The sequence below is a fragment of the Phoenix dactylifera genome, chromosome 1 (assembly GCF_051530095.1).
Source record: "Phoenix dactylifera cultivar Ajwa chromosome 1, Ajwa_hap1_PhDact_Kaust_v1.1, whole genome shotgun sequence".
Lineage (NCBI taxonomy): Eukaryota > Viridiplantae > Streptophyta > Magnoliopsida > Arecales > Arecaceae > Phoenix > Phoenix dactylifera.
Genome location: NC_143190.1, coordinates 1,051,731 through 1,076,332, shown reverse-complemented (window position 1 = coordinate 1,076,332; position 24,602 = coordinate 1,051,731). Strand labels below are relative to the sequence as shown.

Sequence of the window (24,602 nt, the reverse complement as noted above, 5' to 3'; positions counted from 1 at the left end):
AAGTAGAGTATATTGTATTATTTACTATAACGGATTAATCATGCCAAAAATCTAAAATTTTTAAAACCAGACCAGCCTGCTCGACTGTTTGGGTCGGGACTTGGTCGCCTCTCAGGTCCTATTCAAAGGAGAGCTTAAAACTGGTCGAAACTCGGTCAAACCCGAAAGAATTGGACAAACCAGTCAGACCTCCACTGCTCCCTCCGCTCCGCCCACCTCCATGCTCTCGACGTCCGCAACCACCTCATCCTCTTCGCCTAGCTTCGCTTTGAGCCCTGCTAGGACGAGCTTGACCCTTCTCCTCCCCCACCTCGCCTCCTACTCCACCACCAGCCCGGCCCTCGAGTTAAGTGCCCCAGCGCCGCCCTCTCCCCCTCCTCCCCTTGCCTCTGCTGTCGTCCTCTCCCAACCCCTCCACTGCCACTGCTATCAAACCCTCGACCACCGATGAGGAGGAAAGTGATGTCTGATTTTGCATCAGCAACGAGGAGGTGGCTTGGGTCCTATGCCACGCGGCCATCCTCTCGACCTGCTCTATGGCGGCTTTGCAAAGACCCAAGGGGAGCGCATGAACTTCACCCACACCAGCGTCTCTGCTTGGGGGATGAAAATATTGAGCGGTTGTAGAATGGAGCCGAAGTAGGTGAGAAGTTACAGCACTCGTTGGGGGCGTCGAAGGTATCGGAGCCAGGAGCTAACATCGAGGCCATGACAACGAGACAATGATGGTGCGACGGTAGCTATGGACCAGTCCACATAAATTGATCATAATTCTAGAGGTGGGTGATGCTGTGGAACACCGGTGGTTGGAGGCCTGGGATGCCAGTCATGGTTGCAGAGGGGAGGGACACCGAAGGTCCAGTCATGGCCACTGAGAAGCGGGATGTCAACGATTGGGTTGTCGCTAAGCAGGCCAGGTTAGGTGGAGAGGCTCGGTGATGGTGGAGGTGACATGGCTTAGGAGAGCATCGATTTCTGCTTGTCGAGGACCGCAATTCCAGATTTGTCGGAAAGTAGGATATCGGTCCCCATGACTGACCTGGTAGGAAGAAAATCAGAGGATCCTATCCGGCAATGCAATAGCCCTGTCTAGCCTCTCATACCCTGGCTCCGCAGACTGGTTATTACATCAGGTAAATCGGTCCTACAAATCCAAGGTCCATTAGGCCGTTTTCCGACAAAAAGTCTCGAAACTCTCTCTTATCTATGAAATCTGCCACCCATCTTCTCTCCAGGGTCCTATATGCAATTAAAATCACCCACTACCACTGTCGTGATGCCCTGGGACACCAGATTAGTGATCTCACTCCAAAGGACTCTCCTTACCCTGAAGTCTGTGTTAGCATATACACTACATAGGACTCATGTGGCTTCATTTGGTTCTAAAAGAATCATTACAATTTGTTGTGAACAATTACAGAATACATCCACAGTGGCTATACCCCGCTTCTACAGCACCAAAATGCCATCAAACAATCCCTGGGACTCCACTGCAAAACTCTCCCAATCAGCTGCCAGGCGCGCTGCACACGATGCAGCCCATTTCCAAACACCCGACTCTCATATAAGAAGCAGATCTCTAGACAATTGTTCTAAATCTATTTTATTCATAATGTTTATCCCCATCTTTTTTTGCAAAGATTGAATATTGAACACAGCTTTAATGGTGCCTATTGGCTAGATTTTGTCGAGTCACTTTTGTTGATGTAAGTGGTTCAGTTTGATCAGAGCTTACTTTGATATTTATTTAGATTTCCGCATGTTCTAGTTTTTAAAATAATTGCATCATGCACTAATATTGAGGCAACGCAATCACCAAACTAGAAGACGTCAAGTAAGATATATGTTTTATGTATGTTATAACTTGCCATATGTGCAATGTATATGACATTTGAGAGAAAAAATGGATGGCTATGATTTTCCTTTATAGCTAACAATTGATGCTTGAATTGACAATTTCTTAAAACTTTAAATCCCAATTTTCTAGAAAACATTTATTCTATTTTACCTTTTTTACATAATTCTTTTAATTTTTTAGAATCAAGAATTTGACTACTTAAGCTTGTAATTTTCTCCTTCTCTGCAGTTCTTAAGCGACTATATGTAGATAAAGTTAAATGTCTATAATGAATATTCATTAAAATATTTTCTCAATATACAGTAAAAGTTACATCCAAAAAAGGCTGCCAAATCTAGAGCAACATAGTTGGTGTCCTTGCTTGAAATTAGCACTAGATATACTTGAAGAGGACATGAACTATTGGAAGTACAAAATTAAAATATTTTACATTAAATAATTAACACACTTCTATTTTTGAACACTCATGCTTTTGTTTGATAAAAAAAAACAGAAAAATAATGAGCTAGGTCAAGGTGGATCATATAGTAAAGACATATATTTTAAAAAATATGCTTTGTCTTGTTGTTTCCTTCATAGAAAGAGGTATGTAATAAGCAATACAATAAAATATAGCTACCTATAATAAATCTCCCAACCTTGATAAATAAAAGCCTCTAATACCCCTGCCAAGATATTCTAACAGTAGATTATATATATATCTTATAGGTACCTAGATACTAAAACCCCAATTTGGCATCATTTTTATTTTGTTGTTTTTTATTCTTGAAAACAAAATTACAAAAATCGAGAAGGCTTGGTGCTTTTTTTTTAAAAAAAATATTTTATTATATTAGAAATGAAAAATCTATATTCTTACTTCCAATATTTTTTAAAAATAAGAAAATCATGTTTTTACTATTATCATTATTATTGCCTCCACCATTATTGCCATTGTATAATAAATCTCCCAACCTTGATAAATAGAGGCCTCTAATACCACTGCCAAGTTATTTTAACAGTAGATTATACATATATCTTCTAGGTACCTAGATACTAAAACCCCAATTTGGCATCATTTTTATTTTGTTGTTTTCTAATCTTGAAAACAAAATTACAAAAACCGACAAAGTTTGGTGCCATTATTTTTTTAAAAAAATATTTTTATTATGTTATAAATAAAAAGAATATATTTTTACTTTCAATATTTTTAAAAATAAGAAAGTCATGTTTTTACCATTATCATTATTATTGCCTCTACCATCATTGCTATTGTTGTCTCCACCTTTTCTAATGTTACTACCATCCTTTCCACTGTGCCATACTATCACAGTCACCACCACCACCACCATTTTTGCCACTACCACACCATCATCACCTTTGTCATATCACCAATATTTCTATCACTATCATCTTTATTCTATTGCCTCTACCACACCATGATTCTTAAGCTACTACCTTCACCACACAATTGTTGCCATTATAATTGCCTCCATCATATCACTGATGCCCTATCATCACCACCTCGACACCACTACAACCTCATTATCTCTACTATAATTGTCACCACCTTCAACACTATTGCTATATTTATGTTTTTAAAAGTAACTAGTATGTTGCATAAGCAATGCATATGAAAGTGCCAAAATCATTGCTTTATTTTCATGTGCAACCAATTACGAATATTATACAATGTGACAACCCAATACATCTAGAGCTTTAAAATTTCTTACGTTTCTCTTCTCTAGGTTTAGGACAATTGAGCATTAAGAGACATCTTACTAGTAAAAGGAAAGATCAATTGATAAATTAAAAGCTCATAATATGTTATAAAAAAAAGGTCTACTCTAAATTCATCAAATATTATTATATAAAATAGTAGCGATCAAAACTCACTTAATACATGTAATAGTAAAAATAATCACCTATCAAATATATAATTGAACTCAATATCAATTAAATGGTAAATAAAAATAACCTATGAAATAAAGACCATAAATTAGCCAATCAAAAGAGAGAGCGGGTGAGAGAGAGAGAGAGAATAGGATTGCAAGATTAGAATTTAAAATTTTTATATTGTAAACTAGAATTTCAGGACCATTATTCTGAAACTTGGAGATATACTAAATTGCCTCTCTCGTTAAACTCAAATTATGTGGGCTTTTCTAGTCCCAGTATCAATGCTTGTTCCTGGATATTTCTTAGTTAATAATAATAAAAGGCCCTTTAAGACTTGTAATAGTAGAAATAGTTCACCCATCAGTTACATAATAGATTCTATTATTAATTCTATGATGAAACATATTAGCCTATAAAATAAAGAACCTTGATTGGCTAATCAAAGTTAGAAATCATTCACCTATCAATTGCATAGCTAATCTAACATTTATTTTGTTATTAAACAAGCTAATTAACTTGTAGAACAAAGACTAAGTGTATATTAGACATTTCCACAAGGATACCATTTGTATTTTAGAAATTAAAATATAAACATAATTTTTATTTTCTGATCTGCCAAACAATATCTAAGACTTTTTTGCTAAGGAAGTTAAGTTTTATGAAGTTATAATAATATCTCTTTAAAATAAAGCAACATTAGGTCATGGTACATAAAATATTGTTCTAGTTGGGAGAAAGAGTCCAAAAACTTCTTGATATAACAATGGAAGCCCTTTTGGAGGGTAAATTAGTTGGCCAATTGGTTTCTTTATAGCCTTCGGACATGTAAATGAGAGATAATGAAAGAGCAAGGAAAAATTATGAAGAATAAGGTTTTGGCCAATAGCCCCCGTTTAGTTGAAACCTTGAAGTGAATCATTGACAATGCAAGAGTGCTTCTCTACATAAAGGGTCTCATTCTAAAGGCAACTAATGGCAATATGAATGGTCTCCCAAGCAACACAGAGTTTGATAGCAACAGGTAAGGCATGACATGTATCAAGTAATTTACTCATATTGTCCATTCTACTATACCTCCTAGCTAATCAAGCGTTGCATTTACTTTCTTTAAGTAAAGACTAGCATATGGCCAAGAAACTACATGAAAAACGCAACAACTATACTTAAAAATATTTTTCAATGAGCTGATCATATGGCCTTAACTTGTAAATACTTGAGAATTAAAAGGATACCTACTTTGTTTCCATTTATTATATTACAATGCCTTGATAACTCTATTTGAGCAACTCATATTCAATCAACAAGACTCTTGAACAATCTTCTTGACTTAATAAATGTTTGTTAATGCTTATAACATGTCTCCAATTTTTAACATCATTAATTCTACCTCCTTATTTTACCCTCATCACCAACAAAATTGAATCTCTACGAGTTTGCTCTTGATTAGTGTCAAAATATATTTTTTTTTGACAACACATGTTTCCTATAATACCTCTCATTTGTAGTTTAGAGTTTTTAATTTTTTTCTTTTTTTTCAGGGTTGGGGAGGGGGGAGTGGGGATTGGACTATTAAAAGGTCCCCTCACCCTCATAAACCAAGCCTATAGAATTAGATGACTTAATCAATTGGGTTTACTCCATGAAAAACTAGGCTATTCTAATGTTACATTTCTAAAATAAAAATGACGTGGGTAGCTAACCAATCTATTAGCTTGGTGCTTTGCCAATAAGCTTGAGAAACCCTTACATGTTTCACTGTATGAACCCTAAGCAAGTCATGGCTTATATGATCCCATGTAAGAGAAGAGGAATAGAGAGAGAGAGAGAGAGAGAGAGAGAGAGAGGGTGGGGTGGGGGGAGGGGGCAGAAAAATTAGATTAGGTTTGGCTCAATTATGGTTAGAATAAGGTCAAGTACATGATGTGTTAACATAATATGCCGTACTTATAATGATATATGTATTTAGTAACTGCAGTATGCATATACGTATAGACACTCCAAAATTCTCAATTTGCATTTGTCTTTTAAAAAGTTTAGGAGCATATGTCTCTCTAAAAGCTTGAACTTCTCATGTGTATCTTTCTTGTCATGTGGCATTCACTTGAATCATTTTAACTTCAATGAAGATGGTATTGTTCAGAAACGATCAAATGGCACATTTCAGACAAAGAAATAATACAAGTTTGACATGGCATTCTCTCGCCTCTTGCAAGCAACTTATAGAAATAATGCTCACCGCAAAATAATATATATATATATATATATATATATATATATATATTGTTTACCTTCAAATCCTACAACTTGTAATAGTTTTCCAAATATCTCAACAATTTTATGTGATATTAGACAGTAATTAATCTGCTTTGTTTCTTTACTTGAATAAATTAGGGTGGGATCCCTTCTCTTAATTCAATAATAATAATAATAATAAATTTCTTCAAGGTAAAACTGAAGCATGTCCATTGCATCAGGCCTTGTAACATGGAAGAGATGGGTCATATCTCATGTACAAAAAGTGCATTCTCAACTATTTTCAGTGAAACCAGACAATTCTCAGGCTTCATTAATTCATGGATTGCCCAACCAAACGAGGAATACTAGATACTGGCTTTTAGAAATCTCTTCACACCTTGATCTGTCTGTCAGCATAACCAAGTTAGCTTTTCTCCTCTTCACACATCTTTGTAGTGTTTTATTATAGCTGTAATCCTCTTAGCCAGGTTCCTCTCTTGACCCACAAGGAAAGCCTACGGTTTAATGTTCCCTTCCGCCCATTCCCCGGCTATCTCAAAAGAATAAAAATGTCCACACCTCGCCTTTCACAACTCAAATCCCGTGGCCTTCGAACTAAAGAAGAAAGTGAGGTGAATCCTATGGCTTTCTTTATCCACAAGGCACCCATCCCATCCATCCTATTACAAACACCACCAACTGGAGCACCCTTCAAAGATGATACGAGAATATCTCCAAAATTTATTATGATTATTACGAGATTGCAAACAATCAAATACTTATCACATACAAATCTTTTATTATCAGTATTTTTATCATATAAATACAAATATTTTTTAACAAACATTATACATGTATACCTATGATCAAATAAATATATTTTTCTTAACCATCTTATGATGCAAGCATAGAAATTATAGTAAAAATTTATGAATATACATAACCTTTCGAATGTTTATAGTAAATATTTTTTTTTCAAGAGTCATACTAGAAATTATATAAAATGAGAGTATCTCAGAATTTTTAAAAATTATTTTCTATAATGCATGTGCCATATAGCCTTGGTGTATCATATATAGTCGGTAGTGTGTATGATTATAGTGCATGCAGTATAAGAAATAATATTTTTGACCGCCAATTTTTGTGTGGTATACTGTTATAATTTTTTTTAAAAAAATATTATTATTATAAGAACTCTTAGGAAATTGTTTTGATGATGAAAATACTATGAAGGATTTTAATTACGACGTATGCATGCAAAGTAATTAATTCACCGCTTATCACTCTATTGACGCTTTTCAGAGTGCGGAAGTTCGTTATTTGACAAGAGTCCATGACCTGGCATGACTAAGTTGACCAGTCAATCTCAACAAGCCCCCTGGGTCGTAAGTTCCGGTAAACCCTTGGAACATGTTAGAATTTAATGAATGCCGGGCGATTGTTAGCGCCAAAAGGACTCTGAAACCTCCATCATGGGAAGCTATCGAGAGTGGGTCGGGTCACTTTGTCGAGATACACTAAATCCTCTGAAAGTTTATGACAGCTACGAGTCCCTGGGCACCGAGCCTTGTACCATCCGCTGAGCCCTCTGCTCGCCATTAAATAAATTTACCAGCACTCAGCAGCAATCCTTTTTAGTACATATCCCATCCATAAATCAACAAAAATCCAACCTTTTCTATTTGAAAGAGGTGCTCATGTACAGCCTCTTGTATTACTCCCAAAGCACTTTCTAGTTTCTTCCCCAGAGAGAGAGAGAGAGAGAGAGAGAGAGAGAGAGGAGGAGTTGGTGACTTGGTGGTGGTTGGCCATGAGGAGAAAAGAGTGGATCATCCATGGCCTTTTGATCTTGGAATGCTGCATGGGTAATCTTCCTCCTTCTAGCTCATTCTTTGCTTCCCCTTTGTGTTATTTGTCTTCCTTTCTCTGGCTTCTCTTGTTTCATTTAATGTTCTTAAGATTGTTCTTCCTCTGGTGCATGTTAAAATGAACATCAGTGTTCTCAACCACATTAATATGTTTGTTTGCAAATGTTCAAACTATAGTTACAAGGTATTGCTGAAATGGCTTCCTTTCCACCAGTAAAATGAAGTTTTTCTTGTTTTGTTGCAAGTTACTAGTAGCACTCGCTCTGATATGCAGCAAAAAAAAAAGAGAGAAGAAATGCTTCTGGTCATGATGATTCTCCATCAATTAGTTTTCCTTTTTCCACATTTGGTGCCGTTTATAATGCATGAATGGCATTTTGTGTACAAAGATTTGCCCTGTTTTCATGTTTCTTTCTCAAACTTATTTGTCCCATTTACTACTAACAGACATGGTTCTTCCACCAAGTTCTTTAACCTTTTTCACCCATTAGTGAGAAAACCTAGTTATCCAGCACTGTCGCATTCCATGTGTTTCCTATGCTAAGTGCTATTTTCTTAGTACATATTGTACTCATCGAAACTCATCCAATCGATTATTATTTGGAATATTTTCTGCCAATACATATAATCTGAGATTGCATAAATTTTTTTTGAGTTTTGTCTAACTTTCCTTTCTTAGTTTCCATCAAATGCTTACTGGTTTAGTGCACATGAGATTAGATATCAAAGATAGAGGGATCTAAACATACTGATTCAGGATGCAATCAGTTTACGGCTGGATTTTTCTTCTTTTTTTCTTGCGTCTTTCATGAAAGTATAATCATTGTGAAGTATGAATGCTCTTAATAATATGGTTTCCTACATAATAAAGTGGTCATATTTATATTTTATTTTACGGTTGTTATAAAACGCTCAAGGTATCTATGAAGTTGTTTGCTTCTATTGACAAACTTGCATATGGGTATAAAAATGAATCTTAGACGGTGGTAAATCTGCCTTCAAATTTTTTTCTCTGTTTGTATTTTAGATTAAAACTTTTTTTCTGGAGGATTGGCTTGTGAGCAGTTTGTTCCATTACATTGTGGACAGTGAGTTTGTGGTGTTAAACTGTACTAAAATGGATCTAGTAAAAATCTACAGGGAAATATGAGGTGCAAGATGTCAATTTAGATGCCGGGAAAAGTGAGAAGCAATATAGCTTTGGTGGTAGAATGAAGAAAGATGCAAGAAGATAATATCTAAAGGAAAAAAAAAAGGCAGTGCATTGATTTCTCTATAAGCAACCTATCATTTGAAGAGATAGCATTTTGGTTAATTTAGCAAACTTATCATGATTGTTTAAAGAAATAATCCGATAATTAGAGATTTTCTTTATGTTAATCCTGATTTAAAAGTCTATTTATGTAACTTGCAATCTTAAGACTGTAGTTCTGGACTGGTAGCGCAAAGTGCTGCACATCGATCTATCACTGGTATTATGTCGATGATTGATCACCACCATTGGAGCATGTAACCTTTCTAAGAGAACTTTTCTCAATTTTTGTATGAAGAACACTTTCGATATTACTAAATATAATAATTTTGGAGTTATTTTCCATCAAGTTAAGAACATTCAAGTGTTCAAATTATGTGAAGAATCATTCCATTCAAGTGTTTAAAATCATGTTAATACAATAGATGCTAATATTGCAGTTGAGTTAAAAATGATCTAGATGAAACGTGATGACCCTTGAAAAAATGCTTGACCTTGTCTGAGAGTGAGCCCTGGAAGCATTAGGAAAGTAATGCTGAAGGTGGAAGATATTGAGCATCGGCACCTTTGTTACAAGATTAGTGATGTTAAGATATGGGATTTACTTAGAGAATGCCAAAAAGTTCACCTTGTCTTTGACACAAGACTAATGTATTTGGTGGAAGTTGCTTGGTTATGTGGTCATTCTTGAAGAAGAAGTATGGCAGCACTGGGAGCAGCCTTTTTTTTTTCTCCTCTTTCCCAACCTACTAACCTACTGACAAGGATCAGTGAAGTGGATTGCTTTTGCCTAGGAACTATTCACTGACAGCTTTGCAAGGAAAACATTAAGGAAATGGCTCAAAGCATGTTGTATATAGTTTATATTCTTTTCTTCTTGCTTTTGGTTAAAAAAATGAGTTCCCACTAGAAAGACCTGGAGGAATGTTATGTAATAGTTATTTTTTGTGTACTTTGCTTTTGTGCCTGTCCTCCTAATGAATAGTGATCTATCGATACAATTCAATCTACTTTTTCTTCCCAATCTATTGAAACCTTCGATCACATTTTAGCTATCGCTTACTGACACAAGCATGGGGAAAGACGGATCCAAGCTAAATTGACAAGACATGTTATATAAATTTCTGCTTTTAAAGTTAGAAGCCACATGATTCATTCTTCATGGATGTAGTTAATGTGATAGCTTTCATCATGAGAAAATGGATCTTGTCCTACTGATCTGATGTGTTTAGTTTCCATGCTTTTAGTTATCCTGTAGTTGGAACATGACTTACCATCCTTTTGCTTTCTCTGTCTCCCGTCTGTGATTTTGATCCAAACTATGATTCTTTTGACTCTGTGGGATTAAACAGCCTGTGCACTGGGGGCATCAGTCCAGCAGAAGGCTGAGTCTGTCACACCAATCTCAACCTTCTCTCCACCGGAGGGCAACACGACATTCGTCGATGGCACCACATGGTGTGTGGCCCGGCCGGGAGTCTCCCAGGAGGACCTTCAGAATGCACTCGATTGGGCCTGTGGACTGGGTGCAGCCGATTGCTCTGCGGTCCAACCCGATGGCCCCTGCTACCAACCCGACACTCTGCTCTCCCACGCGTCCTATGCCTTCAACAGCTACTACCAGCAGAATGGCAACTCCGACATTGCCTGCAACTTTGGTGGCACTGCAACCATCACTTCTAGCAATCCTAGTAAAGGCTCTAAATTTACCAACTTTCTCATTTCATTAGCCCAAGGTTTTTGATCAGATCAGCTGCTTGATTGGTTAAAATGTGATGTTTGATGTTTTTAACAGGTTATGAATCCTGCGTGTATCTTACTTCAGAGTGAGTATTTCCAACGTTGAACTGAATTCTGCCTGAGTTATGGGAGAAGTCTTGAAACATTCTCATTTTTTCCCCAGTCCAATGATTGTGTCTGCAGTGGAGTGCATCAATCAGCCATAATTTATTCATGGACTTTATGATCTATTCATGGATTATCTCTTAAGAAATTACAAACTAGTGAAGTTATATCAGGCTGGTCTTGTTTGCTATTCTCTCTCATGTATATAATGAGCATATAACCTGTTTGTGGATTTTGCATAAAACATCCGCTCAATTACTATTTTTGCAAGAAAAGGTCAGATTATTTTATTTTTTTCAGAGTGATCCACATTTTGTGATCATGATAATTTTGTCCTCAAATTTAAAAATAAGATAAATGATAATCTAAGCAAATCTATATCAAATATTCAGAATGTACTGAGTAAATATCTATCAAATATTCTTATTTGGGTATCACCCACATCATGCTTCAATTCTGGGGTAAAATCATCCAGGGACTGCAAAATATGCATCGCGTTGTGGTAAAAAAGAAAGAAAATCCAATTTGACCTTTTCTTGCAAATTCAGTGATTAGTTTGATTTTTATGTAAAATTCACTCCATATTTTAATAAGCATACATTGTTTATTCTTTAGAAATTGTCCTTTTGTCTTTTGGCTCTTTTTCAACACTCTTTATGGTTTTTTATTATTTTTAAAATCAAAATCTTTTTACTCCTGAGCAACATGCTTCCTTCAATACTCTGTACTTGTCACCGAGGTTATCAGGGATGTGATGTATTTTTCTCTATGGCTGTTGTATAGCTTAAATTAGACCCTTATGAGATGAACACTCTCTAATTCAAACATCTTGATGCAAAATTTTGGTTGCATCTAACAAATAAAACTGCCCTGGTTGGTGCAGCAGGCCTGCATCTGCTTCATCGCTGCCGCTCACAGGGAGTTTTACATGGAAGGGTTTGGTAATCTCGATTTTCTTGTGCTTAATTGCCGGCAATTGATGATGCATCATTGGAGGGGATGCGGGATCAGCGTACATCGGATGGCAGAATTCATCTGTTTTGATGGACCTGTTCTTGATGGATGGTGGTGGTAATTGTTTATAATTTATATAAAATTTTTGAGGTTTTATGAGGTTTATATATATATATATATGTAGGATTGATATAGCATGCTATAATTGTTTTAGCACCTCCTGGTATATCATGTATCATGAATGCTGGAAATGCAAAAGACAATTGGCAAAATCTCTAACCAGCTAAGACTAAGAGTAAATAATGAAGTACTTGACTGGGGTTGTGGTCTACAAAAGAATGAAGCTCTTGCCATGGATGATAGAGTTGTTGAAAGCTAACTATAGAACTTGTTAATAATTGTATAAAACAAATCTATAAAAGGGGTGTGAAGATACTTAAAGAACGAATTTTGCCTGCTCGTGTAGGTGTACGGTGAGATCATCCTTGAGGATTATTAAGATATAGGGAACCTGGCTAACCTCGAAGCTTTCTATCAAGAGCACAATCCTATGGTGTTTTGACCTAGTAGACTCAAGAAAAAGGAGCGGAAAGGGCTTAGAAAAATTCAATGGACAATTTGGAAGAGAGAGAGGCCAGTAGAGGTTTGGCTCTTTAAATGATAGGGCAAGGCTTGATCCATTTCATCTTCTTTTTTTAAATGTTGGGTTCGAGACTCGGTATCTTGAGCTTTTTTATTGGTTCGGTTTAGGCAACCTCCAGAGAGACCCAGAAAAACTTCGATGGCTCTCTCAATAAAGGTCTTAATAACCTACCTGCATTGGGTAATAAGACTCATAACGTGTGCGCAAGTGAGCCCAATTCAAATTTGAAATTAAACTGAAATTGAAAATCATTGTAACACTAACATTACAAATAGAAATTAAAAATGAATTATATCTTATTGGGGCATGTGGCAAAACAGACGAGCCATGCACATGTACACATTGTGGATGCGCATGCCACGCCTCGCCTTGCCTTGACATGCCACATGCATGTCTATAGCATGATAGGTCAAGATAAGCAAGCAAATGCTCATGCATCTGGTTGCCAATCCATCATACCTGAAGGTTACTTGGGCATGGAGCTACTTATACGGACAGTTACCAATCCACCGCAATCAGCTCCTTCGTGAATGGCAATTGGAGTGAGATTCAAGCATTTTCTTAGTTGGCTTATTGTTTACCTTATATAAAAGATATGCTGTCACAAAGTTGTTATAGCGTAGCATTATTCTAAGAATTACATTCCTTGTATAGAAAATCTGTTGTTATAGCTTAGCTTAATTTTAGGATGCACCAACCTATATTCTCTGTATATATACATTATGTACATCAGTAAAAACGTGTGCGAGCCTTTCTTAAACCATCAATTTACTTTTCTACATGGTATCAGATTAAAGCCTTTATCTCCATTGAGTTTTCCTTTTGATCCAAGCCTTCGCCATGGCTGATTCCACATCCCAAACCTCTCTGAATGTCATTCAATTTCGCTCCTCCTCCACTGAAAATTCTCTCATCGCCATCGATGCCTCAACTCAGGTTACTGCTCAACTCACACCAACCAACTTTCTCTCATAGAGTGCTCAATTTGAGTCTCTTCTTCTTGGCTATAACCTATATGGTTATGTCGATGGCAGTCTCAAATGTCCTTCAGCATCTACTGCTACATCATCGACACCTGATTCAACGGTTAGTGCTATCTATACCCACTGGTTCTGTCAAGACAAACTCATTTTGAGTGTCATTCTTGCATCGGTCTCTGATGTTGTGATACCTCTCATAGCAACCCCGAAAACATCCCAAGATGCCTGGAGTAAGCTGACCAAACTTTATGCCAGCCATTCCCACACTCGTGTCATGCAGCTCAAGGAAGAGCTAACCCTCATTTAGCATGGTAGCCGCAACATTACTGAGTTTTTACAAACTATAAAAGCTCTTACTGATGAACTTGCACTTATTGATGCCCCATTATCTGATGATGATATCACCCTTTATATACTAAACGGTCTTGGCACTGAATACCAAAACATTGCTGCTCCTATTCGAGCAAGGGAGTCCTCCCTGTCTTTCGAAGAGCTCCATAATCTGCTGGTAGGCATTGAGTCCTATTTAAAGCGCCTTGAAGCCTCCTCTCAAGCATTGGTGGTCACTGCAAATTCCACCCAGCGCAAGCCATCCTCTGGTCAGCGCCATTACAAAAAGAACTCGTCCTCCTTTTGCAACAACCAAAATCATAAGGGCGACTTCCAGAATCGGTATTCCAAGCAGAAATCTTCTCCTAAATGTCAGTTCTGTGATCAGTTTGGCCACATTGCCAGGCATTGTCCTCAACTGCACCATCCGGAGCCCACCGCCAACTGCACTACTGCTGCTTAGACGAAGGATAAATGATGGCTCATTAAAACTGCTGCCTCTCACAATATCACTACCAAGCTGTCTAATCTCTATCTGCACTCTGAATATGACGACACTGATGAAGTTGTAATTGTCGATGGTTCAGGTTTGCCTGTGACACATGTTGGTTCTTTATCTATCCAATATCTTGATCGCACCTTTCATGTTAACGATACTCTCTGTGTCCCTACTCTTCAGAAAAATCTCCTATCTGTTCATCATTTCACTAAACAAAATGATGCTATTCTTGAATTTCATCTATCTTTTTTCCTTGTGAAGGATCGAAGAACGGGGAAGACTCTTTTTGAGGACCATGTGAGAATGGTGTGTACCTTCTACTAGACCCTATTGGCATATCAAAGATAAATAAGGCATTTGCTTTTATTCATGAGAAGACCTCTTTCAATGGTTGGCATAGTCGATTTGGTCATCTCTCTCCCAAAGTTATCTCTCGTCTTGTTGCTTCTTTTTCTCTTTATGTTACTAGTGTCAAGTCGTCTTCCAAACTTTGTGATTTTTGCGCCATTAATAAAGCTCATAAACTACCTTTCCATAAGCAAGGTCCGACAAGATCCCTTTGATCTTGTCTACACCGATATTTGGGGTCCATCTCCCATCACTAGTGTCATTGGTCACAAGTATTACATCATTTTTATAGATCATTTCACTAGTTTGTGTGGTTCTTCCCTCTCAAACAAAAATCTAATATTCGAACCTTATTTCAGCAATATCACAAAATGATTGAGACACGATTTAACACCAAAATTTGTGGTCTCTACTCTGATAATGGCAGCGAATTTGTTGCCTTAAAATCATCTCTCCGATCATGAAATCAGTCACTATACGTCGGCTCCACATACTCCTTAACAAAATGGAGTCTCGGAACGCCGTCATCGCCATGTGGTTGAAACCGGTCTCACTCTACTCACCCATGCCTCTTCCGCAAGAATTCTGGTCCTATGCTTTCTCTGCTGCAACCTACCTCATAAACAGGTTGCCAACTCCTGTATTGCAGTACAAGTCCCCCTTTGAGGCTCTATTCAGTCTGCAACCTAACTACCTTAAACTTTGATGATTCAGTTGCCTCTGCTACCCGTGGCTAAAGCCCCACAATAGCCATAAGATGCAACCAAAATCTCTTGTCTGTCTCTTCGTTGGCTACTCCACAACTCAGAGTGCCTATCTATGTCTCCATCTTCCCACAAACAGACTCTGTCTCCCATCATGTCACCTTCGACAAATCTGTCTACCCATACAATGAGTCCACCGTAGCATCAAAATTGACTCTGCCACCATTTGAGAAGCATCTCTCTAGAGTTCCAGTAGTCTTTATTGTGCCACTACGGGTCTCTCATGTCGCAACACCTATGCAAGCACATCCTCGTTTTCCCCATCCATTTCAATCGAGCCTCATGAGTCCTCCCTGTCCACCTCGCCATCCCACCCGAGCCCCACACCTGCACCTCCTACCGATGGATCCGTGGCCCCACCTCCACTACTTATACCTACCTGCAACCACCACATGACCACCCACTCCATGAACAACATCTACCAGCCCAAGCAAAAAGAAAGTATAATTTCATGTATAATTTCATTAAATGTGAAATTAAAGAAAGAATTGTTAGGATAAAAAGAAAAATAATTTCATGTAGTTGGAAGAAAGTAAAATAGAAATAAAAATATATAAAATTTAATGGATATTGAATACTATTATTTTTAGATAGTATTTTTACAAAAAAAACAAGAGCATTTTTACAAATAAATTTGAAGATGAAATTTAGTGTATTTCTTTCTTATTTTAGAATGATATATAGATAGTAACCGTTAACAACTAAAATTCACCAAGAAGGTTTTTTTTTTGAACTATAAAAATTTTGCGCAAATATCTATTCGAATTTTTTGAAGCAAACCCTTCCCAAATCTAATATCAAATATAATCTGGTCAACATGTTCAAGTAAAAAATGTTTTCTACCAAATCGTTTTGGAAGTAAGAATTCTTTGTAAGATGATCATGTCCAATTCTTTGTATCTATAACTTAAAAATAAAAACTAATTTATTATTTATCATTAAATCATATAGGTTTTTAAAACCTTATGGTTTTAATAAATTTCTTATGACACTTAAGGCGCATTATGTGATTCACACGTGCATGTATGCACGTGCGTTGGGCTCTGGGAGGCCCGGTAACCCAGTGAGAAACCCTAATCTTCCTCTATAAATAACCCGCCGCATCCCCTCTTCCCAGACGGCTCTCTTCGATCTCTCGGTCTCTTCTTCTCTTCCTCCGCCTGCGACTTTTCTCCAATTCCTTTTGGTCCATCGCTGCTGGAAAAATCTCTCTCTCTCTCTCTCTCTCTCTCTCTCTCTCTCTCTCTCTTGCTATGCTGCCTTTGGAGCGTGATGATATGCTAATGTCGCCCCAGTCTTACGATCCGTTCACCTTGTGAATGGATGATGGTGATAGACATTTTTATCTGATTCCTTACCATTTTACTCATTTTCTTTATAATTCTATTTCTTCGTACATGAATTTTTTGGGATATATGTTTTTTTTCGTGTTTTCTGATGTGATATTAAAGGGGGATATGATGATTTCTAATCCATAGAAATATTTCTGTAGTTCAGATGAAGAATATATATAGAAACATGCACTACCATCTGATCTCCTTTTAATCATTTTATTCAATCACTGTTTTTTTGCCAATTGATCCTTTAAACGTGAAATTAGATCAGGCTACTGTCGGTTTATATTGAAATTCTTTTATATTTACATAATTTAATGATTTATGCAGATATTTCGATTGTTTTTTTTAGTATCAATTTTTTTTCACAATGAACTTAATTTAAAAAAGTCAAAGACTTTGTTCTTTTGTTAATATGTTGCAAATAAGTTTACTAGGATTTTTGTCGAGAGTTGTGCAATCTGTGATGAAGTTGTTGTTTATTGCTGAGTTGCAATGATTATTCATCAAATTAATCACCATCTTTCGGCTGAGATTGCATAAGCGTTTTACTGTTTTTTTTTTTATTTTTGATGTTGGTAGTCCGATAGATAAAATATGAATGCCATGAGGTATCTGATGCTCAGTCTAATCGATGGCTGTGCTTCTCGTTAGAGTGGCAGATAAGGAGGCGAACAGGTCTTGCGACACTGGTTGCTCTTCTTCCATGAGCTTCCTGTTACTTTTACCCTGCTTACATCTTTCTGTTCGAATCCTTCAGAAATTGTTTGAGGTGTTGAAGAAAAATAAGTAAATAACCAAACTCAGTTAGAATTTTGAGAAAAAATCTTTTCTTGCTGGTTCATTTTGATGATTGACCTAAATGTTATGTTTCAGCAAATGATTTGATCCACTTGATCTAGCAAATGATTATTCTTTACCTTTGGTTGCTCGCAATTAGAGATACTTGGAAAAAGGAATCTCATTTAATTTCAACATTTGCAGAGGTTGATTTGTTTGGACAGCTGCGTACCTGGGGGTGGTGTTGATGCTGATCATTTATCTCCACATCTGTCAGTTGTATGAATACTTCCGTGGGAGTTGAATTGTAACATGCAAGTACTGAATTGTTTTGTTGGACTTAGATAAATGAACCAAAATAAGGAGCGATTTTATGTTTGCATGACCAAATCGGTGAACTTTGAGCGGCATGTGTGTGATCCCTCAGCAGGCGAGAGTTGCTATTCTGAATTATTTTTTCTACTTTCGTTGACGGGCTACAACATTTGCTTTTTAAAACTAATTTAATTATTGATATATATTTTAATTTCAAATTTTAAGATAGCTTATTAGTTTTATTCCCTGAATATTTGTGTTCATTTTTATAGTTTCACAATGGGAGCGGGACATTAAAAAACTCTACCACAATAAATAAAATTGGATGCTTTCGCTGGTGAAAATGTGTTAGTCATTTTGTTAGCATAGGTGTTACTGGATCCTTAATCCTGGTTTGATTCTAGATTCATCTAGAGACTCAAAAGTAATGAGATGTCTCTTGATTCAGTTTTCAAAGGAGAGAGATAAGAAATTTGTATTTCCATTAAAATATGATTTCTATATTTTATGGAAAAGCTTTTTCTATAAGAAACATGGAAAAGTAAGAAGGGAATTATTTTATTTTTATTTTTTTCAAAAAAATTGTTCAGTATTAAAGAAGCATTAAAAAATTATTAAAGATTTAATTTTTATTAAGGGTATTATAGAAATTATATATAATTTTTTTAAGAAAGCGAATGGCCAACCAAAATAAATATTTTAAACATTTATTATTTTTTTATTGTCAACTTGCCAAAAATATTTTTTTAGAAAAAGGTTAATCAAATATGTTAAAAATACTTTCTTATGCATTTTTTTTATAAAAATTTATTTTTCAGATATTATATTTTTAGAAGGAAAAATGTTTTCGCAAACCAAACTAGCCCTCAGTGCAAAACTACTTTGCGTACTTGTTTATTCATACTTTATCTGCATACGACCTACTATGCGGAATCTGTCCTTATAGGACCTACTAGGCGGATACAATCCGCGTAGAAGGTCCTACTGCGGAAAGCTGGTTATGCGGAAAGCTGGTTATGCGGACACAATCCGCATAGAAGGTTTTATGCGGAAAGCTGGTTATGCGGAAAGCTGGTTATGCGGACATAATCCGCATAGAAGGTTTTATGCGGAAAGCTGGTTATGCGGACATAATCCGCATAGAAGGTTGTATGCGGACAGTCCGTTTATGCGGACAGTCCGCATAGAAGGTCCTATGCGGACAAACCGTTTATGCGGACACAATCCGCATAGAAGGTCCTATGCGGACAAACCGTTTATGCGGACACAATCCGCATAGAAGGTCCTATGCGGACTGTTTCCGCATAGAAGGTTATATTTGACAAGCTGTTTATGCGGACAGATTCCGCATAGCACCTAATATGCGGACAGATCCCGCATAGAAGTTATTATGCGGAGGACCTGCTATGCGGACGCTTCCGCAGAGAACCTACCATTCTGTCTTGGTCCGCGGAGAACGGGATATGCGGACAGCATCCGCGTGGAACCAAGAGGCGGGGGCCTTTAGGGCATGGAGAAGAGGAGCCTAGACGGGGCAGAAGCAGCAGTCGAATGCTTATCCATTCTATTCTATGCGAATCGTCTGGGAATGGAATATGCTCCTTGCCCCCATTTCTGTGCTTGCTTTGTTTCAGGTAAAGCTTGAATAGAATGGATGAGCAGAAGCAGAAGAAAGCTGTTGCCCTAGAATGACTTCTCTAGAATGCATCCCCAATCCAACACGATGGCTTTGTTTCACATCGAGCATGAAGGGCATGGAGGGGTAGAAGCCGAAGCAGAAGCAACGTGTTGCTTTGAAGGGGCAGTTGCCGTTGAATGAATTTTCTAAGATGGATCCCCATTCTAATAATATATTAGCTTTATTTCACTTTAAGCAAGGAAAACATGGAGTAGAAGCATAAGCAATATGTGGCTTTGAAGGGGCAAATGCTAGAGCAAGTTTTCTTTTGGTTTGCTCCTCTCTTCTTTTGGTTTACTTGAGCCCAAAAGCTTATTTCATCCATCAGGAAACTTAGGGTATTTGAAGGGGCAAACTTATCTCGATTACCATGTTTAAATAATCATTGGATATGAAAGCTTAAATTGTATATCATGTCTTAATATTTTGTCCTTTTCTTTTCCTTTCTCATAAAGTGTACTCACAGCATCTAAATGAAATAATATTTTTTCTCATAGTTTCCAGAGATCTATTTTGTAATACAAGACACTCAAAAGTTTGTTGTAGGTCCTCTAAGCATTAGCTTCCGGACTCCATTAAATGTTACAGGTCCTTGAACTATTTTATGCAAAAATTGATCTTCTGATAGAAGTTGCCTTTTTTTTTTTTTTCTTTCTACAATCTCATTTTTCGATGCTGGAGATTCTATCACATCCATCAAAAATTCTTTCTAGAATTCCAAACGCTTGAAACCTGACTTTCTCCAACATTTATCTAACACCGGATGTAGTTGTGGAAGCCTCAGGTTTATTATGCCATGCAAATCCTAAACATAAACACCTGTTTGAAATTACCAGCATTCAAACAGGACTCGGACCAAACGTGCCAAAAAAATAAAAGGGAAGGCCGAGACAATTGAGCTGATCCATCTTTTCACTTTTCAATTTAAATTTTTCCCTCTATTTTGGGTTTTTTATTCAAATTAAATTATTTTCCTTCTGTTTTAACTTTTATCTATTATCTAAATCAATTTATCCATTTTCCAAACTTAGCAAACAAGAATAAGGAACAAAAACCCCTTAATGAAATATGCTCTAAGATAATTATAGTAGCTTCAACTCGAGCTAAGTAACCCAGGCAAAGTAAGCTTGTTGGAAACTCTAAGGTCCAAATTTTTTTACTCTATTGTACAAGATACTGGCTAGTTTTCATCTCTATGAGGAAGTGCATTGCTTTTTTTTATTGGTCCTTTTTTACTTGCCTTTATTACTCTAACATAATTAACAAAATATCCACTCTTGAGCATGCCAAACTCACTCCCCTCGCTTGGGAAGAACATTTGCCTATACACCTATTTTCTTCTTTTCCTCTAGATTTAAAGCCGCCCTATTAAATATTGATACCTCCACTGTGATGGGCAATGCCCTCACTAGGGTTTCAACAACGTAGAGCTCGAGGGTGGAGAGAAAAGGCAAAATGAGGGGTGGATGGTGGCTTCCCCTAGGGCTTGTGGATAAATTTATAGTAGAGAGATTAGATTATAGGTCGACAATGGCATGGCATCAAAGAAGCGGCTGGAGAGGGCAAGCTAAAACTTGATGGATTCAGCCATGGTAGACTCATTAAATGAGAGCGAGCGGTATGGGGTTGTGTGGCTGGAGAGAAGACAATGGGCTATGAGAGCATGGTGAAGATCAGAAGGTAAGGGAGCTGGAGGAGAGGAGGTGACGAGCTCTTTCAAAAAATTGATGTTTCGTGAATCATTCATAGTTATTGATATCTTCTCATCATCCTCAACACCAGCAATATCATTCATATTCTTTGCAAAGCCAAACTGTTTCCTATTTTTTAAAAGGGATACATGTTGTATTTTCATCTGTTGCTACCATTCCTTTGTAAACATCAAAATGCTGTCTAAACCATATCTTTTGTTTTAGTTGGTTTGTTCCTATCGTTTTATTTTCTCTACTTATGCTTTAAACTCAACTAAGCCTTAATCCCAAACTAGTTGGCATTGATTACATGAATCTTTTTCTTCTATTCTGGTTTATATAGGGGCAAATTTTTCTAAATATATAATGATATCAAGTCCTTTACCATTTTGTTACATTGATTTTTGGTTTATTTTTATCCTTCTTTCCTCCTGCATATATCAAATCACTTATTTATACTAGTACGTCCCTCAGCCTACATTCTACATATCAAACTATCTAAATTATTCTCTCAATTTTATCCTTGATTAGTGGTACGGCTACCTTTTATTATTATTTTTTGTTTCGAAATGAGTAGAAAATGATAGAAAGATTATTTTTGAAAATGAAAAATTTTGAAAAATTCTGGTGGCTTCTGGGCTTCATATTCTAGGGGGTTGAAGTCCAGTGGGAGAAAATACTTACGTTTAGAACTTTATACTCTTCGAAAACATACGAAAGGACACTATTTTTTATTTTTTTGAAAAATCATAATAAATTATATATTAATCAAAAAATTGGGATTCTATATCTGAAAATTTTTAAATTTAATGCTCTTTCATATCAAGTACTTAAATTATGTTTTCTTAGTAGTTGATTTTTTTCAATAGTCTATGTATAATCCTTAGTATTTTTTTGTGGGGTAGATGGCATCTTTACCGCATAATAAAAAGATAAAAAAGAGGCAGGAGAACTGAAGCCCAAAAAGCCGAATTGAAAATTGTTATTAGCTAAAAAAGCAAAACCTGCTAATGTTTTAAGGGCTGCTGCCGCCGAGTATAATAGAAGGATGTTGCTCTATGAATTTGAAGAATTATATTACACTTTGATGTGTTATAAAATGGACCCAAATCACACCATTAGACAACACTTTAAAGAAGTGGATAAATTAATAATGAACATTGAGATAACTGGTTTTATTTCATTAGAAGAAGAAAAGATTGAAGGGTTACGTAGGTCCTTATCAACCCATTGGGCTACATTGGTTAACGATATTCCGGCACAATTGGAGTTCCTTTTACAAAGTTTTGAAACAAATTTTGTTCTATGAGTGCAAACTTGAATTGGAGTTAAATGTGCAAAATGCTGCAAAGTGTGCTGCATCATTCTCTGTTTGTTCAAATCCTCGAAGTACAAAAGATTGCATTGGCCTATACCCTTGGATAGAAACAATGGGACCTAAACTTGCAAGTAATTTAATCAATAGAAAAATACCAGTGTCCCCAAGTTTTAATGGCGGAGATTAATGTATACATATTGTTTGTGCATTTCATAGCACTTATGTATGAAGTAAGACAAAATTTATATTACTTGTGAACGCATGTAGTTTAATGTGTATGCTATATGTGATTTGTCCTATTTGATATTTTCATAATTAAATGTTATGTGCATTTAATTAATGTTTATTATATGAAAATATCATTTTAAGCGGGAGCTGAAATAACACTATGATGGAAACTCTCATTTAAGGATTGTTTTTTGTGCAATGCAATTAAATACATAATAATAGAACATTTGCTTTTACAGACGATGATTGAGAACAAAGTGAACTTTCGAATTTGTATTTATGTAAAATTATCATTGATTTAATTTATATGTGCGCAATGTTAGACGTGTGTGTATCTTGACTATTTATTAATCTCTTTTGTTACTTGGTAGACCATGGCATCAAAGAATATAATAGCTGATCTGAATAAAGGCAAAAAACTGGATGGTGATAACTACAATATATAGCACCGTAAGATCCAGTATGTTCTTGAGGAACAGCAAGTACTTGAAACCATTTATTAGAAAATGAATGATCCTGGTAAAGGGAATAGTGCTCAGGATATAAGAAATCTGAAGGCTTATCAAGCGTGGAAACAAAAGGATCATCATAAAGCGTAAGTGCAGTCGGAATAAGGACAGGAAGGGAAAGGAGATTGGAAGAGGACCTAAAAAGAAGATAACTGATCACCATAAAAGTAGCTGGCGTTATGACAAAAGGAGAGAAAGACCAAAATGCGGTGTTCCTATTGCCAAAAGTTGAGCCATTTTGCTCGTGAGTGCAACGAGCTGCCTTTTTATTATGTGATGGTGAAATCCATCAACCTTATAGATGTCACATGGAAGATGAGATAAGAAGGCATGCAGCAAGCAGGACTTGAACCCTCTTGTTTGTCTAAATTCAATTAATGCTAAATATGATGCACAAAACAAAAGCTATAGGGTCTCTCATATTTATTTTGCACTTTAAATTTTTCTTTGCTGTTCATTAAGTTTAATTTTGCACCAATGACAAATAGAATGCCAGGTTGACAAAGAGATAATAAGTAACTATGAAAAATTATAATAGTATTCAAAATCCAAAAACCAAATATAAACAAGGCCAAGACCTCAAAACTTAGGATTTAGTTGTTGATTATGACAAAGGAAAGAATGGATCCCTATCAATTTAAGATGGTAATCTAAATGAATGTATAGGGTGTATGTCATGCATTTTGAAATGCCTATCATTGCCACAAAGGTGGTAAATCAGTTGGAACGAGGCTTTTTTTCTACCGGCACGATCCAAGTTTGAAATGCGCAGGCGTTGATTAAATATTGGTGACCGGATGCCCCCCGCCTGAACACGCTCGGTGGGAGCGCTATCTGGTCTAGCTGGCACTGGGGTGGCGCTGGAGCGACGTAATCACATGTAGAGTTACCCACGGGTCGAAAAGAGTATGAGCAAAATTTTACCCACATCGAATGTTTTCTGGTGGAAGAAGAGTCCAGTAGAGGCTGCTACGCGGGTGAAGTTTCTTAAATGTATATTAACTATATTTTACTGAGCTGTAGGGACCAAAAACAATCAAACGGGGACTCGAAAATATGCATCATTCTAAATTAATTCCAACCATTTCTTTCAAAACCAATAACTTTAACTTATTTTTTAATTCAAAGCTCAAAAAAAGAAAACATATTAGCACTTCATGGGACCACGCCGTCCACGTTGGAGTTGGGGTGAGGAGCATCACCCTTCTTTTTGCCACGTGGCAATTAAACATTTCTCTGGTGAGAAATTCATTTTTCTTTTTTTTTTTCCTCGTAAAATTTCGTACCCGAAGTTC

The 24,602-nt window shown here is 36.5% G+C and overlaps 1 protein-coding gene, 1 long non-coding RNA gene and 4 other non-coding genes across 7 annotated transcripts; all 6 read left to right on the top strand.

Moving 5' to 3' along the window:
* The first annotated feature begins 7,524 nt into the window (after window positions 1-7,524).
* On the top strand, window positions 7,525-12,551 carry LOC103703669 (major pollen allergen Ole e 10). Of its 2 annotated transcripts, none has more exons than XM_039114642.3 (4): window positions 7,525-7,836; window positions 10,444-10,782; window positions 10,887-10,917; window positions 11,823-12,551. In XM_039114642.3, the coding sequence occupies exons 1-4, from the start codon at window positions 7,782-7,784 to the stop codon at window positions 11,914-11,916; spliced, it is 519 nt and encodes a 172-aa protein (XP_038970570.2). In that variant the 5' UTR covers window positions 7,525-7,781; the 3' UTR covers window positions 11,917-12,551. The 2 variants fall into 2 exon arrangements, with proteins under 2 accessions (XP_038970570.2, XP_038970569.2); XM_039114641.3 differs by having other exon boundaries at window positions 7,526-7,836; window positions 11,820-12,551.
* A 4,168-nt stretch (window positions 12,552-16,719) lies between these two features.
* LOC120104150 (small nucleolar RNA U31b) lies at window positions 16,720-16,807 on the top strand. Its single transcript, XR_005506602.1, has one exon. It is a non-coding gene; the product is annotated as a small nucleolar RNA U31b (small nucleolar RNA).
* Window positions 16,808-16,904: 97 nt separating this feature from the next.
* On the top strand, window positions 16,905-16,994 carry LOC120104146 (small nucleolar RNA Z195/SNORD33/SNORD32 family). The gene has a single exon (XR_005506599.1). It is a non-coding gene; the product is annotated as a small nucleolar RNA Z195/SNORD33/SNORD32 family (small nucleolar RNA).
* A 249-nt stretch (window positions 16,995-17,243) lies between these two features.
* On the top strand, window positions 17,244-17,328 carry LOC120104148 (small nucleolar RNA Z196/R39/R59 family). Its single transcript, XR_005506600.1, has one exon. It is a non-coding gene; the product is annotated as a small nucleolar RNA Z196/R39/R59 family (small nucleolar RNA).
* A 59-nt stretch (window positions 17,329-17,387) lies between these two features.
* On the top strand, window positions 17,388-17,529 carry LOC113462514 (small nucleolar RNA F1/F2/snoR5a). The gene has a single exon (XR_003384974.3). It is a non-coding gene; the product is annotated as a small nucleolar RNA F1/F2/snoR5a (small nucleolar RNA).
* On the top strand, window positions 17,437-17,958 carry LOC120104085 (uncharacterized). The gene is made up of 2 exons (XR_016399220.1): window positions 17,437-17,577; window positions 17,773-17,958. It is a non-coding gene; the product is annotated as an uncharacterized LOC120104085 (long non-coding RNA).
* The last annotated feature ends 6,644 nt before the right edge of the window (window positions 17,959-24,602 follow it).

Excerpts from the sequence above, each read along its gene's own strand:
- LOC103703669 (XM_039114641.3), top strand. The coding sequence starts at position 7,782 with ATGAGGAGAAAAGAGTGGATCATCCATGGCCTTTTGATCTTGGAATGC. Across the intron at positions 7,837-10,443 it reads GATCTTGGAATGCTGCATGG|CCTGTGCACTGGGGGCATCA; the intron begins GTAATCTTCCTC and ends GGGATTAAACAG. Across the intron at positions 10,918-11,819 it reads TGCGTGTATCTTACTTCAGA|CAGGCCTGCATCTGCTTCAT; the intron begins GTGAGTATTTCC and ends TGGTTGGTGCAG.